Here is a 16,013-nt window from a genome sequence, read left to right as displayed (position 1 = left end):
ACAACTCGACCAATAATAATATCCATAATTTTCTTCATAAATACGCTTTGGGAAGTTAGCTTTGGTGATTGCTGAACTCACCAAAACTATGATTGTGAAGAGAAAAAAAACACACTCGCACGCACTTGCACGCATGCACGTACACACGCTCGCATGTATGCACGTACACACACATGCACGCATACCGTACGTGCACACACTTGCACATAACTTTAATTGCGATGGGGCACTAAACACGATCGAACAGCGAATGAACATGACGCCATTGCGGGCCAACGTCTCTCTCTAATTGGGCATGTTTGGGTTGCCGTGACTTTGACGTGCTGCAACCCGTCTACGAAGAGATGTAATGGCAATAAGAGCGCACGGGCACCGGTGCAATAAACGGGGGAAAGGCGCAGAAGCACCTCGGGCCATCGCGACAGGATTTAATCATTTACATTTGCATGGCTTTCCATTGACAAAAGCAGTCACAGCAACCGCTGAGGGCCACACTGTGACATCCCAACATAATTACGTTTTTTGATGAAAAATGAAGAGCTTCGGGGAGGGAGGATACGGGGGGGAGGGGGGCGGGGGGGGAGGGGGGCGGTGGGGGGGGGGGGGGTGAAGAGCCATGGTGTATTGCGCTTGAGAACCGTGATTCATAATTTAATACCCATTGTAACCAGGTTGCAGATTTGAGAGCAGCGTGGACCTCGCTGTTCAGATTCAGACTCGGTGTTTACCTTCATTGTCGCTGGTCGCTAGCTAGATTTACATTTACGCGATGTAGCCATTTAGCGCTCTTGTCCTGAGCAACTGAACATTGAATGTCTAACATAAGAGATAACTGACCTTCAGTACTGCAATGCCCTTGCCACTATAATTAAGTTGTCATTCAGTTTTTGTTCAAAATCATGACGCCCCCATCCCCCCCTTTGTTTTGTTATGGAATTGCCAACAGTCAACACCGCATATATAACCCAAGACAGGAGTGCAATCTGCTCTTCTCCAATACAATGTCCCTTGAGTCGGTAACTATTTTACAGGCTTCAGTACATGCAGTACTCCAGGATACAGCCAGCACTGCTACTACACTATAGCTCACCAGCGGCAACAACTTGTAAGCATGTGTGGGTGACAGTAGGTACGATACCTGCCAACATGCTTATGAATGATTCATAATAATGTTAAGTAGGGCTAATGAAAGTGTTATTGACAGTCCAGTGGCAGCTATGAATAATAAGTGGATTAGTTAACAGGCAGCCAGGAGGGCAACATGAGAAAAAGGAGGTGTATTTGTGACTTGGGTTGTGTCTTGTCAGTTCCCAGGCAGTACATATCTATGCTTGAAAAAGCTGACAAGTGGGATATGCTGTGCTTAACAGAACATATCCATTTGGATAGTAAAAGACAGATTTTATTTTTAAAAGTCACTCTGGAAATTCACACCCGGACAAAATTATGAATATGCAAATTTAAAAAAAATGTGCTATCCACAATGTGTAAGATGCCTCTTGTGTGTTTTTATATATCAGGTTTGCTTGGCAGTACAATTTTTAATATATGCATATAATTACAACCATTTAGTTGGTATGTTTTACAATATTTGAAGTATACTGAATATGACGCGTACTTATTTATACACATTTAGCACTATATAAGTGTAGTATTAAAGCTATAGAATATACCAACACTGCACAGCATAAACATGCACGTTGAACGCTTAAATGGATGAGATTATAGTGCTTAATGGGGTGAATGTGAGCATTAGAGAATCTGCAGTTCGGGATTTGATAAGCTTATGAAGATTGGCTTTTGAATATATGGAAATGCAGTTTGGTTTATAAAACATAAGCGGATATATGAATCCTCTCTCTCTCTAGACATATTTGTCTTCGACAGCATTCAGAGTAAGCGATGTGTCAAATGGCCACCCATTGGCCCTTTGGCTCTGCTCACTTTTGCCCTTTATCCAGAACAAGTAAGAAATGTCAGAAAATGCACTGGTCACATTTGCTTTTTTAAAAACACACAATATTTTAATAAATTTGCGCCCCCAAAAAATCTTGTTAATGATCACATTTGCCAGCTTTTCTTTTTGTTTGCAAACTTCTGGCCAGAAAAACTGTACATCTGGACTTCTCTCTTTTTGTTGGTTTTGAGCTGCTAAGCTAAGCCTCTGCCTGTGCCGCTTCCTGTGCAATCTAGCAGCAGAGGCCTTGACTCCTCAGCTGCAGTGTTTTTCACGCGTATGCCACTACAAGACATTGCCAGGCAGGAAAAAAGTATTCTGAGGCAAAATTAGAGATGATTGTTTTCAAGAATTAACGGAGGGCGATGTACGTAAACTAAAGTGTTGTATATTACAGGGTGGCGTGGAGTTCAGTGGATATCTACACCGTGTTGAAGGCAATGAACGAATCAATTTTTTTTTTCAAACTTTAATTGATGCCAACATCTGCTGCTAGCAGATTACTGCAGCCAGTGCTCTCCTTTGGCTTTTCCGTTTCATTAAGCCACAGTTCACACAATCTGTTTGTGGCTATTTCCACCCTGTTTTTTTCTGCTTTGGCCATAAATTGAAAGGCTTTCTCGAACGCTTCCATCATACACATCTGTGCTTTTGTCGAGGATAGCTTAAGAAGGACATTCGGTGAATGTAATGCAGGAGGCCCAGATAAGCATTACATGTTCTCTGTTTCCAGAAGGTTTGAACTGCAAGTAGGACAACGGTGGGGATGCCAACAGTCACCATCAATTTTATATTCAGCCAAGTATTTCAGCCAGAAATGGTTGGAGTGCACTTGTTAGCACACGTGTATGTGTGTGTGCACGTGTGTGTTCATGTGTGTGTGTGTGCATGGGTGTGTGTGCACGCGCATGTGTGTGTGTGCATGGGTGTGTGTGTGTGCCTGAGTGTGTGTGTGCATGGGTGTGTGTGCATGTGGGTGTGTATGTGTGTGTAGGTGTGCATGGGTGTGTGTATGAGTGTGTGTTGGTGTGCATGTGTGTGTATATACATGGGTGTGTGTGTGTGTGTATGTGTGTGTAGGTGTGCATGGGTGTGTGTATGCGTGTGTGTTGGTGTGCATGTTTGTGTATACATGGATGTGTGTGTGTGTGTGTGCTTGTGTGTGTGCTTGTGTGTATGTGTGCGTGTGTGTCTGTGTGTGAGGAGAGCACAGACAGGAGCGTGTCCCTGACCGTGCGGGGTCTCTCAGACAGACAGCCCCCTGCGTGGATGGGGAAGCACACTTCCTGTTATTCTCAGGAGTGTTTAGCGGGGACAGACTGGACGGCGGGAGAAAAGGGGGCCGGTCCGGGGCGGCCCCTCCCGCCTGTCTCCACCTGACGGCCGCGCCACAATTAAAAGTGACATTCGCACAGCGATGTTCATTTAGAGGGAAAGTGCTGTGTCATCCACATCAAAAGAGTTCTCTGAAGATTTGGTGAAAAGGGGAGGGAGGGGTCCCTCCTCGCCTTCATTAGAGAGGATTAAATATCACTCCGTCTGGGAAACAAAGTCAGGAAGAGTATCTGCTCCTGTTGACCTGATGTGAGTTCAGTCCATGCAAATTCTGGGGATACGCTTTTGCGGCTAAACCAACGGTCAGTTGAATATTCTAGCAAATCACCTTGGGTAGATGGAGCTCCAGTCAGTGACGGCAATTCAGACAAACTCAACATAACTAAAACTTCAAAGAACCAATCAGATTGCGTGAAAGTGATTTCACAAACCAGGTGCTCTGTACAGAGAGAGTGTTAAGATCATGACGCTTCTTACTGTAACTGTAGCTGGGTTTTCAGCCGAACGCATCATCATCGAATGGCGAGTCGGTCTGGTCAGTCAGTGAGCCTGAAGGGAGGCTAGTGCTTAGCGTCAGCGTCTGGGGCGCTAACTGCGATCTTCTCAGCCAGCCTACACCCCTCCACTCCTGTGCCCTCAGGTGAGAACGCAATCATCAGCGCTTGGCCCCAGTGCACCGCCCAACGCCCGCGTCAGCGTCACGTCCGAAAGACAGCGAGGGGGCTTTCAAAGTGGAAGGCGATGAGCCTATCACTCATGCATCTCTGGCACCGGAGAGGGGAAGTCAATATGGAGTGATGTTTCTGGGCATCGGAGGTCACTGAGGTAGCGCGAGTGGGCTTTTCCCTGAGTAATGGGCGGGGCTTGAGTGTGTTCCCGTCGTGAGATGTGAGAGTGACCTCACGGAGCGCCATGAAAAAACCCACCAGGAAGTGACATCGTAGACCCAACCCTTCCCGCCCAATCGGTCCCTCTTCGACCAGTTCAGCGAGCTCTTCAGGATACACAGCTGAGCGGAGGCAGGTTAAAGTTTCAAACTGCTTTTAATGTGAGGAGGCTTTTTCTACCTGTCACAGGATTGCAAAGATTAGTGACAAAAAAACATGTTTTTGGAAGACTTCTAAGAACAACTGTTAGAAAGGATGAATAATTATTTTGTATGTGTGTTTTCACACAGTATGTTAGAAAGAGAGAAAGAGAGACAGAATGGGGAATGAGAGAAATATAAGCAGAGCTGGTGAGTGAGAAACATGAAAAACAAAAACAGTGAGAGGCTGTGTGTGTGTATGCGTGCTCGCGCACGTGTGTGCATGTGTGTGTGTGTGTGAGGGAGAAATACAGTCAAACAAGGAGAAAGAGGGAGAGGGAGAGAGAGAGTGAGAGAGAGAGAAAGAGTGAAAGACAGAGAGCGGCTGTGTGTGCGTGTGTGTGTGTGTGTGAGGGAGAAATACAGTCAGATGAGGAGAAAGAGGGAGAGGGAGAGAGAGAGCGAGAGAGAGAAAGAGTGAAAGACAGAGAGAGGCTGTGTGTGCGTGTGTGTGTGTGTGTGAGGGAGAAATACGGTCAGAAGAGGAGAAAGAGTGAGAGACACAGCGAGAGAGAGAGAGAGAGAGAGAGAGGAAAGGAGTGAAAGGCAGAGACAGACAGACGAAGGTCTGTCTGTGTGTTCTCAGGCGAGACTGGGCTCGGGCAGTGTATCTGAGGGGGTCAAAGGCAGAGGCTCAGTTAGCAGGCGAAGCGTGTGGTGAACAGCGCGCTGGAGTCGCGGTTCACCGCTCTCCAGTCCCACCCCGCCTGTCTTTGTTCTCCGCAGACAAGGGGAGGAGGGGGAAACTCGGTTCCCATCCGACACCCTGACGCAATCTGGGGTGGGGGTGGGGCGAGGGGGTAGGGGGGTAAGGGGGGGGGGGGGGGTGAGACCCAAACACTGCAAGAGCGCATCAATAATCTGCAGCCAGCTGTGCAGAAAGATAAATTGCACAAATAGACTTTACTTACATGCAGTTTTGCTCCTCAATTCATTTCAGTTCAGTTCAACTCAAAAAGTTTTTTTTACCATTCAGATACTTTAACCTACATTCCAAGGTCAAACTAGACAGCTGACCAATGGGGCCAAATAAATAACCAGATAACCAGATAATTCTTTGCTGGCCACACAGAGTTTTTAACTTGAGCTGCTGTTCAGCGCCAGGCAGATGTAGAAACACGTTAATCTACGTTTATGGACGCCTGGGACGGGTGCACCCAGTGCTCCCGCTCCAGGTCTGTCTGAGGGCGTTTATGGAGGCGTCTCCAGCTGGGACCCTGGCTACAGCCCCCTGTCAGATTTGGCTGCGCTCCACTTGCGTGTCCGGGGACGAGACGCATGCTGATATTGGGGCGAGGGCGAAGCAATGTGGGTCACGGTGCTTTTTTTGGGGAAATTCTGAACTGTGTCAACAAACTGGGCAGTGCTGGGGACTGCACAGTCATTTCTGTGCTGGTTTTGTGGCATAGCACAGGGAAATGTTCAGGACTAAATCGACTCTGACAGAGTTTATATGAGCCCAATCAGGAACAAATGTACTCTATTAGAGTTAGCTTAACTCTGAATATTTTATTGTATATGTTTGTTCTGTTGGTATATTTAATAGTCTAGCCTAGTTTGCTTTAGTCTGGTTTTTCAAACACATTTCCTAATGATATAAAAATCAGCATGAATTTCAGTAGGAAAAGCTGGCACAAGGAGAACAGAAGCTGAATTGGCTCAAAGGATTTGCCTAATGGACGCATAATAATCGCAATACAGTACATAAACATCAAAAATGTACGTAAAACAGTCAGAAGTTAGTACAGTCCACTATACTTATTAAATATCACACAATCAAAGGGCTTATTGTAAAAGATGTTTTCCATATTCTTTGACCTGTACAACAAGGAACATAAAAGAAAGGAATGTTCTTACAGAGACAGGTCACATGACTACCAACAACGAAGAACAAAATAACTCCTGTCTTTCAAAAAAAAAAAAAAGAGAAGAATTTTAAATAAAAATAAAACGCTCTTGGTGGTGCATCAGCTGTGGCAGTTGGGCTCCTGGCCTCCGTTGCCATAGAAACGCGGCCCGTCTCGTCGCCGGGAGGCAGCTGTGGGTTTCCGGAGCTGGGGCGATGTCGCGCAGGCTATTCACGGCAAAGTTCAGGCGCTAATAAACCAACGTTTCACAAAAATGAAAAAGGAGAGCAACCGGAGGCGCCCTCCCGGGCCGGGACCGGCCAACAGGACCCGTTTAAGAGGGGGGGGGCTGCGTCCCCGCAGCCGCGTCGGGGAAGAGGATATGCCACCTCCTGTCACAGAGGATAAACGCATAAAAAAACGCTAAGGCCTGTTTCCTTTTGCCTTTCTTCTAGTTTTTTAAAAATCTGAATCGTAGAAGGCCTCAAAGGTGATGTCGCTGAGTAAAAGCCACGACTCGCAGAAAGCATCTGTATTTTTAACCACAATCCCCTGTGCCACTGGCAAGTGCTGTTTATGTGAAATGGATTTTGATTCAGTCCTCCAGACTTTCAGATTGTACCTGCAGGAATTTTCTGAAATATTGTAGGCGTATATTTGTATGAAGTCCTTTAGGCTGGTTCTGTAAGATAATGTTATACAAATACATACTATTATGATGATGATGATGATGATGATGATGATTATTATTATTATATAATTTATCATGTACAGTTTAGAATTAAACAAAACACCATATAAACAGCATAAACATGTATGGTTCATTTCGACCACTTTTATTGTGTTATACATTACACATGATAAGTCATGCTTTTTTTTTACCCTGAAGTGGTTTTGCTCAAGACTATATCTATGTAATTGCAATGGGTTACAAAACACAGCGATTGATGGGCCCATGTCCTGTGAGGTGATGTGTTGTGGTTGTATTTTGGGTCCTTTCACTAATTCTCATGTTTCTAAATGGCACTCCAGTTTCTTTGATTGCTCGGAGGCCCCCTCCATTCTGCTCAGTATTACGAGCCAATCAAATCCTTTCTGCCAACATTATGAGCCTATCATATCCGCTGCCTGTTTGTGAGTGCTATTCCCAGAAGTCCCCTGCTGTGGGGGGGTTCTCTGAAGAAGAGATAGAGCTGAAAGCTGCCACTTAGATAGATAGATAGATAGATTTTAGTCCTTTTGGAAATTCATCATGTGCCATACTTGCTGTGTTAGTAAGCGTGTCCACTGCAAAAACATGCACACACCAGACACATGCACGCAAAACAAAAACAAAAACAAGAACTAGGCTATCGACTGCTCGATTGATTGACCTATGGGACAAATCACAAGAACGCGACCCTCTCTCTCTCGCTCTCTCTCTCTCTCTATATATATATGTGTATATATATATATGTATATATGTATATATATGATTTGTGTCTGCACTCCACAATTTTAAATTCATAAACAACTAACGCGTAGTTAAAGTGTAGATTCTCAGCTTTTATTGAAGGTTATTTTTTTCGTACATTTTGGTTTCAACATGTCAAAATTACAGCACTTTAGTACCCCCATTTCAAGGCAGTATAATGTTTGAGGCAAGTGGCTTTACAGGTGTTTCTCTTTAGTTAAGTGTGATTCATTGCTTCCTCAGTGCAGGTATAAGAGAGCTTTCAGGATCAGGTTTTGATTCTAGGTTTTTGATGGCCTTTGTAGTCTGTTATTGGAATTTTTTAACATGAGGACCAGTGTTGCACCAATGAAAGGAAGCCATTATGAGGCTGAGAAATAGGAATAAGCAGTCAGAGACATACTGTAGACCAAACCTGGTGAGCTCAGAAATCGCTAAGGTTCTGGTGGGCCAAGGAAGACCTCAACAGTTGATGACCGAAGAATTCTTACCATAATGAAGAAAAATCCCTAAACTGTGACTGTGACGTGACTACCATCTGCAGAAGACTTAACAAACAGAACTACTGAGGCTACACTGCAAGAGGCAAACCACTAGTTAACTGCAAAACAGGATGGTTAGGTTTCAGTTTGCTAAGAACCTAAAAGAGTCTGCAGAGTTCGGGAAAAAAAGATCTTGTGGACAGATGAATCCGAGATACACTTGTATTAGAGTGATGGCAACAGCAAAGTGTGGTGGCCGAAAGGAACTTCCCAAGATCCAAAGACATGTCTTTGTCCCAAGAATTATGGAGCTCACTCCAAAAGACACACACAAAAAGTTTTACGTATTACATGCATATATACTTTATAGAATTTAATTTTAAATATTTAAAAAATGTATGCATACTCAATACACCAATCCAGGCACATCCTTCATTCTATTTTTAGCCCAAGAATGCTTATTTAGAAATGTGTTCTACTGAGCTTTTATTCCCAGGTTCATACACTGATGTAAAACATGTGCATATGAATGCGGACCATGAAATCAACCACATAGCAACATAACGTACTGATAAGTGTATAAAAACACTATTTCCCAGAAAAGACAACCAAATCAGCAACACCTTTATCTCAAATAGCCTCTAAAAACTCACCTGTCACTGATTAATGGTTCTTCTGGTGAAAAGCCCTGATACAGCTTTATACCACAGGGCATGAATGCATCCTGAAGTTTGTTTAGTTTTTTCCTAATAAAACTTTGGTCCAGACACTGCACTGCAGTTATGTTTTGTGTTAGTGGAGAAACGCTGGAGGGCTCTAGTCAATGATTTTATGAAAAAGACCTTTACGGACATGGCAGTGCATCATAAAAACAGTCAAAGCTAAGTCAGTATGCTTTGTTTTACAGAACCTGAAGTTTCGTCGTGCAGCATGCATCCTGAAGTACAATGGATGAGCAATACCCTGTTACACTTGAACCACAAGTAGGAGAGCCTGAACCACTGATTTGTAGCCATCCATTTGGCACACCTTCTAACCACTGAAAGTCTCTCTCTCTCTCTCTCTCTCTCTCTCTCTCTCTCTCTCTCCCAGAGTGCTTCATCACTCGCACACAAGCACGTGGCATGTACGTAATTAAATTGGCTTGTTAATAAAAAAAGGAATCTCGAGACCCGTTTCACATGCGTCTGGCACCATTCCTTTTTTTGTGGAAATGGTTTTCGATTTTTGAACATGAGGGCCAGACCTTTGCCTCCTCGCAGGTGTAGAGGGACGCACTGCATACGTATGCGCTACATTGATGTCATCTAACCCCTCACCCGCTCTCCTGTCAAGAAAGAGAGTGCCTCGTCCTTGTGCACGAGGCTAGCTGTTTCTTTGCCTCGGTGAGCAAATTCTGCCTATTCAACATTACGCCGTTTTTGCGGGCTTCTTTCCTGCTGCATGGACAAAATCGAGGAGAACACTGTCTTTAACTGGGTACGATGACCTATTTCCAATCAAGTTCGCTGAATATGTGCGTTAAGACACAAACACTGTGGTAACAATAAAACAATGCAGATGAACTCTCAGTTATGATTCAAGCAGTCTTTATTCAATTTGGGAATAATAATAATAATAATAATAATAATAATAATAATAATAATAATAATAGTTTGCTAAACGAACTGCAAGATTTGTGGCTTGTCAATGCACAGCTGTATTCATTTTCACTTCGTGCTTTTTAAATGATTCCCGATACAGTTCACATAAAATGCTGGATGTATTCATATCTAGTTATTCATATCAGACACTGGATGAGTGAACTTCATTGCTCAGCTAAGCTGGAGCAACGCCTCGATTATTTATAGAAGCAATTAAGCTGTGAGCTAAATGGAATTAAATAGACTTATGGAGATTGTGAACTAGGATATGCAAATATTGGACCGCAAACCTGTTAATACGTAAGGTTTCACGACCAAATAAAATAATATTTCCTTTCTTTTGTAGGCACGGTGTAAAAGATATATTTTATTTGCAAATCATTTATTTTAACCAATAGTGTCTCGTTTTATCTTCTGATAATTACAATTGTGTGTATACGTGATGACCTCTCTCTTTCTCTCTCGCGCGCTCTTAATTAAATGCAGGCAACAGCCTACTATTTACACAAATCTGGCCATGATACATTTAGTAGGCTATAACTTTTTATTACCATGATCATATTGGAGAATAACTTGTATCTCGCCTTTATTACAACAAAAACGAAATCAAAGTGGTGTGTTCTTACTTCGCTGGGTAGACATAATACCCATAGGTGGCTCCTGTCAAATCTTTGTGTTGTCTTGTCAATCTTTTCCGCTACCGAGACGTGCCTTGTGTCTCAAGCTCATATTGCGCAGGCGTGATCCAATCTGAGCCCGGCGAAATGCTGGTGAATATCGAATAAGATCCCCTGCCCAGTGCTACAGTATACTAACCTACTTGTGAAACTAACTGAACCAAGGGACCGTGGACCTTCTTCATTTTAGAGTTGTCTGAGGGAAAACTGAATCTAACGTGCTTGCTTGGATGCATTTAATGATAAACGACGGCTATCAACCTGTGGATGGTGAGAGCAGAGAAAGATTATTTTCGCCTCCATGGAATAACGGTCATTCCTCCAGCCGGTGATTTTCAGGACGCCTTGATGTAACCTGCTCTGCGTTAACCGTGGCTTTTACGAGACTACGGAACCTCTGGGACGGGGAACCGCTTTAATTTCGATTTATGAATGGCCCTGACATGGAGGAAATTCCGTTTCAGAAAGTCAAAACCCGGAGGAAGAAAGGTCACTGTCCACCTGGAATTCCTTTCAGCGCTATCGCCTGCGAGGACGAGTTTGACTGCAAAGAGCTGGAATCGCTCTTCCAAAATTATAACCTGAAACTGGACCAGACCTCAACGCTCAAGGCTCTGGCGGTCCTGATCATCATGGCATCAACTTTGGCTGGAGTGGAGCTGATGTCCGGTCCCAGCCTCACCATCTCCAAAGGATCCCATCCGGTGCACTGCATTATATTCGTCTCTCTGTTCATCGTCACGAACGTAAAGTACCTACAAGTGACACAACTCCAGCAAATCGTCAACCTTACTTTGCTTTTCGGCTTCACGTTTTCGTTTCTCTGCTGCCCGTTCTCTCTGGCGGCGTTCGGCACGGAGCCTCCGGTTTCGCCGGAGCAGGGGATGTGGCAGCTCATGCTGGTCACATTTGTCGCCTACTCCCTTCTGCCCGTACGGACTCTGTTAGCCGTACTGTTTGGAATTATGGTCGCCGTGTCCCATATAATCGTGACGGCCACATCGGTCACAGTCAAGCGACAGAGGCTATGGAGAACAGTAAGTATCCGCTTGTAATTTGCACTAAATATTGGGGAGACCTCTGGCTATGCTTCCTAGTGTACATTTTATCTTTCGAGGTAATAGCGACGAGTTTTCGGTTCAGCACCAGATAATGGACAGCGCTAAGGACATATGCTTGGAGTTTCAGATGTGGGTTTGCGCCCCAGCATTGCTTAATCAAAAGTTTTCCAGAGCATACTTATCTATTTTAGCCATCTAAGAAGAACATTGTTTCAAAGTTAGCTGCTATTATTATTATTATTATTGTTGTTGTTGTTGTTGTTGTTGCCTTTTTGTTGTTTAATTCAATTAATATTAACCTCAATTTTTACCCACATGCCTTCTGCTAAATAGGATGGGTGTATTCTAAACTGAGATTATATGCAGACAATATTTTAATCAGTTGCATAATCGCTTTTGAAAAAAGTTACATTGACTAATTGCCACATCAAGCAGGGTGCGGACTTGGAATACATCTAAAGCTTATTTATTTATTTATTTTACAAGTTAGGGGTTTGCACAGATAATTGTAAGAGCACTCAAACCCGTCACCTCCCGCGGACTTAACTCCCCTCACTTCACGAGATGTCTGAATTTATCCTTAGTGAAGAAAGGTCTACCGGTCATATCACAGGAGCCTCGCTGGGCACACGTCCGACGGGCGCTTAATCGCCCTAACCCACATCAACAGGGAAGCCCGCATGCGTTCAATGTATGGAAAAAAAACTCATTTGCAGCGCTACCTCGTTTTCATCCTTGGAGTGTCAATTATTTAAAAACTGAGGAAGCTAAGTTTTCTTCCCCAATCCCCAGAAGGCAGAATTAAATGCGTGTACTTGTGGGTGGAGATCCTGTTTTCACCCAGAGGCAAACTCAAGGCTCTGTTCAATCAAACCACTAACGTGGCTTGCACTTTATTTAACCTTCATTTAACCAGAAAGTCCCCTGAGATAACAATCCTCTTTGAAGGGAAACCTGGCCAAGATAGCTGCTATACAATATTAATAAAATAAAATTAAAAAGATCCATGTCAAAACAAATGCACAGCTGTATAATAAAACACCTTAGGAACACTGTGTAGTGAGATTCCATTCAGGATACGGTATCATGGTTACCATTTGAAATCCAAGATAGCATGTTTGCAACAAGTCGGAACAAGTAAGAGAGAAAGCCACGGTATTGAGGATAAATAAGACATTGTCAAAACAGTGGAAACATTAACCCTTTATGCATTAACCATGCCATTTACCATATGTTAACCTGTCCATGTTGATAAAACTTCAGCTTTTGCAAGCAGATACTTTCACGATTGTATACCTTGTCAGATAAGCAAGGAACACTAAAAGAGTCAGATCTGAATAGAATCACATCTTCCAATGTACTGCCACCAGATTTGTTTTACTTGAACTTGCTTTGCAATTGAGGAGGTACGGCACAGTGAAGTGACATAGCTGATAGTATAACAGATCAAGGTGGTTCCCAAAATGTATTTTATTTTACTTTTTTTTGGTATTTGCTAAACCTATTGCAGTTTGCCATCTATAGCAACTGTAACAAAACTGATAGGTTTCTGGCCTACACGTCATTAGAAATGATGTTAGTTAACTGTAAATGGTGTTGCAATTAATTATATTTCCCATGTAGTAGCAAACAACAGAACTACATTTAAAGAGTGAAAAATCTACAGCAAGAGTATACGTATTTAAACAACTGAGACAATGATAATAAAGATGCCTGAAATGAAGGATTTCACATTCATCACTTTGCCAGGATTTGTTAGTGAACTGCTTCCTTTAAGGCATTCTAGTGTATAGCTGTGCACAGGGACATTCACTTTTTGTGAATAACAGTGATCGTATTACAATGGTTCCCATGTACCACACTGTGGCCAGAAGATTTGACCAAGGACAGAATTTAGAAAACCCCTAATCACTTAATCTTGGCAGTGAGCTCATTGCCCTGGGCTTCATTGAGACTCTGTGTTTGTGTGTGCGTGTGTGTGTGTGTGCGTGTGTGTGTATGTGTGCATGTGTGTTTGTGTGTGTACGTATTCGCGTGTGCATGTGCATGCATGTGTTTGTGTGTATGCGAGTGTGTATGCGAGTGTACGTGTGTGCATCTGCGTGTGTGTGTTTGTGTGTATGCATGTGTGTGTGTATGTGTGTACATGTGCTTCCGCAAGCATGTGTGTGTATGCGGGCATGTGCGTGCATTCGTGTGTGTGTGCACGCGCGTGCAGGTGGGGTGTGTTTGGGTACTGAACAGGACCTGATCCTGATGAACTACAGCAGGCCCTCTCGAATGGCGTAAGATGAACTTCAGGCCTCACTCTCTGGCCAACATGGTGGCTCATTCATTGTGTTGGTTAACAGGAGGCAGGAATTTTACAGACCTGGAGGCTCTATGCAAGAACAGGTCTTTCAGCTGTGGAAATGCCACCCTGAAGCTCCTTTATATCTGAAAACAGTGAACTCGTGGGAAAGTGTTTGGCTGGACGTCTGCAGCATTTATACAATCCTGATAAGTTGTCGACTGAGTCTGCACTTCTTGCATTTGTCGTCTTTCTTGGGAATATACCTTCCCCGTTTAGGGCATTACTGCACTTGATCTTTGCACTTGAGCTTGCATTGTAAAACATCACATAATATTGGGCCTCATTCACGAAACATGCAACCGATCACATTTGATCTCACACTGCACATAAGAACATTTCCAAGAACATTTCGCCATTCTTTTTTTTTTCTTATCTGTATTTGTTCATGGCTGTTTCCTTTCGCTAATCACATGAACCGGATTGCATGAAAAATTTATCATTCATCATCTCATACAACTGGGATATGCACAAAAACAAAGGTCATGAATCCCATATTGGTTTTTTTGCAGGGAACGTTTTTAAGAACAAAAATAAGAATAATTAGATTTTGTGAATGAAAAATTATCTTGTACATTCTGCCTGTGGCATGTGGATGCTGTTTTTTCTGTATCACTACGGATATGAAATGGGGTTCATTCACTAACAGATCAGTCTGCGGTAGACTGATATCAAGTAGAACCACCGATCTATTTTCAGTTTTTAAAAAGGAGGACGCTTTTTAAAAATCTCTAACAACAATACAGATCTCCCTCCTTCAATCACAACCAGACCTTCAAGTAGTAGCACTCCATAAAATCGAAAGGAGACGCTGAGCGTTCAGACCTCAAGGTTTCGGCTGCTGAGAGGAGCAGGATTTTCCCCGCGGGAGACGACGCGCATTTTCAGCTGCAGCGATGCGTTTCAATTGGCTCACGTGCCGCCCCGTCGGGCCGCATTAGTTCTTTCACCCTCACCCACCGTGTTGCGCGATCGCCGAAACGCTATTGTTAATTTTACAGCGCTATCGCGGACAATGGAGAAAGAGAATCGCATGGATCGCGGCCGTGTCGTACAGCGCATGTGGATTTTCTCCCAACCCTCTATATAGCAGGTTATTTGCTGTTAGGGGTTGTGAGGATGCCGCGCTACGCACGGTTCTGAAACTAGCGGTTAGCTAGCTGCCTTAGTTGGGCACCTGGCGCTTCTGTCGAGTTAGAAGTGCTTTGTCTTCTAACTCTGTTCACGTAAGGGGGGACATAGTTTCACTTTCAGGGTGGAAGTTCTGCACTTTACCCCTGCAAAGGGTCACAAAATAATTACCCAACTCTCCATTTGTAAGCCTTCAGGTACATCAGTGTTTTATGTACATTTATACATTCTAATGTATTGTGTTTCTGTGGGTTTGTGTGCAAACCTTAAAAATGTAAAAGAATGCTCTGTTTTTGTCTGTCTGTCGGTGCGCCTGCCTTTGGGAGTCTGAGGGAGTAATGTGTGTGTCTGGCTCTGATTGCAGCTGGTGGCAAACACCGTCCTGTTCACAAGTGTGAATCTCTCCGGGCTCTTTGTGAGGATACTGACCGAGAGGGCCCAGAGGAAGGCATTCCTGCAGGCCCGAAACTGCATCGAGGAGAGGCTGCGCATGGAGGATGAGAACGAGAAGCAGGTACGTTTACACACACGCACACACACACAAACATGCACACACACACACACACGCACACACACACGCACACACACACACGCACACACACACAAACATGCACACACGCACACACACAAACACACGCACACACACACAAACATGCACACACACACACACACGCACACACACACACGCACACACACACAAACATGCACACACACACACACGCACACACACAAACACGCGCACACACACAAACATGCACACACGCACACACACAAACACACGCACACACACAGGTACACACACAAACACACGCAACACACACACACACACACACACACACAGGCACACACACACAAACATGCACACACACACACGCACACACACAAACACGCGCACACACACAGGCACACACACAAACACGCGCACACACACACAAACATGCGCACACACACACACAGGCACACACATGCACACACACACACACACACACA

At 44.0% G+C, this 16,013-nt stretch overlaps 1 protein-coding gene across 2 annotated transcripts in view; it reads left to right on the top strand.

Moving 5' to 3' along the window:
• Positions 1–10,523: 10,523 nt before the first annotated feature.
• The window catches only part of LOC118233055 (adenylate cyclase type 1-like), a 36,021-nt gene continuing 30,531 nt past the window's right edge, over positions 10,524–16,013 (top strand). Inside the window, exons 1-2 of one of the 2 annotated variants that reach the window (XM_035428382.1) lie at positions 10,524–11,518; positions 15,388–15,537. In XM_035428382.1, coding sequence (XP_035284273.1) covers positions 10,910–11,518; positions 15,388–15,537 — 759 coding nt within the window. In that variant the 5' untranslated portion in view covers positions 10,524–10,909. Of the gene's footprint in view, positions 11,519–14,737; positions 15,221–15,387; positions 15,538–16,013 lie in introns of those variants that run through there. The other variant, XM_035428383.1, reaches the window with a different exon arrangement.

Source organism: Anguilla anguilla, chromosome 8 (assembly GCF_013347855.1).
Source record: "Anguilla anguilla isolate fAngAng1 chromosome 8, fAngAng1.pri, whole genome shotgun sequence".
Classification (NCBI taxonomy): domain Eukaryota; kingdom Metazoa; phylum Chordata; class Actinopteri; order Anguilliformes; family Anguillidae; genus Anguilla; species Anguilla anguilla.
This window is presented reverse-complemented; position numbering and strand designations above follow the sequence as displayed.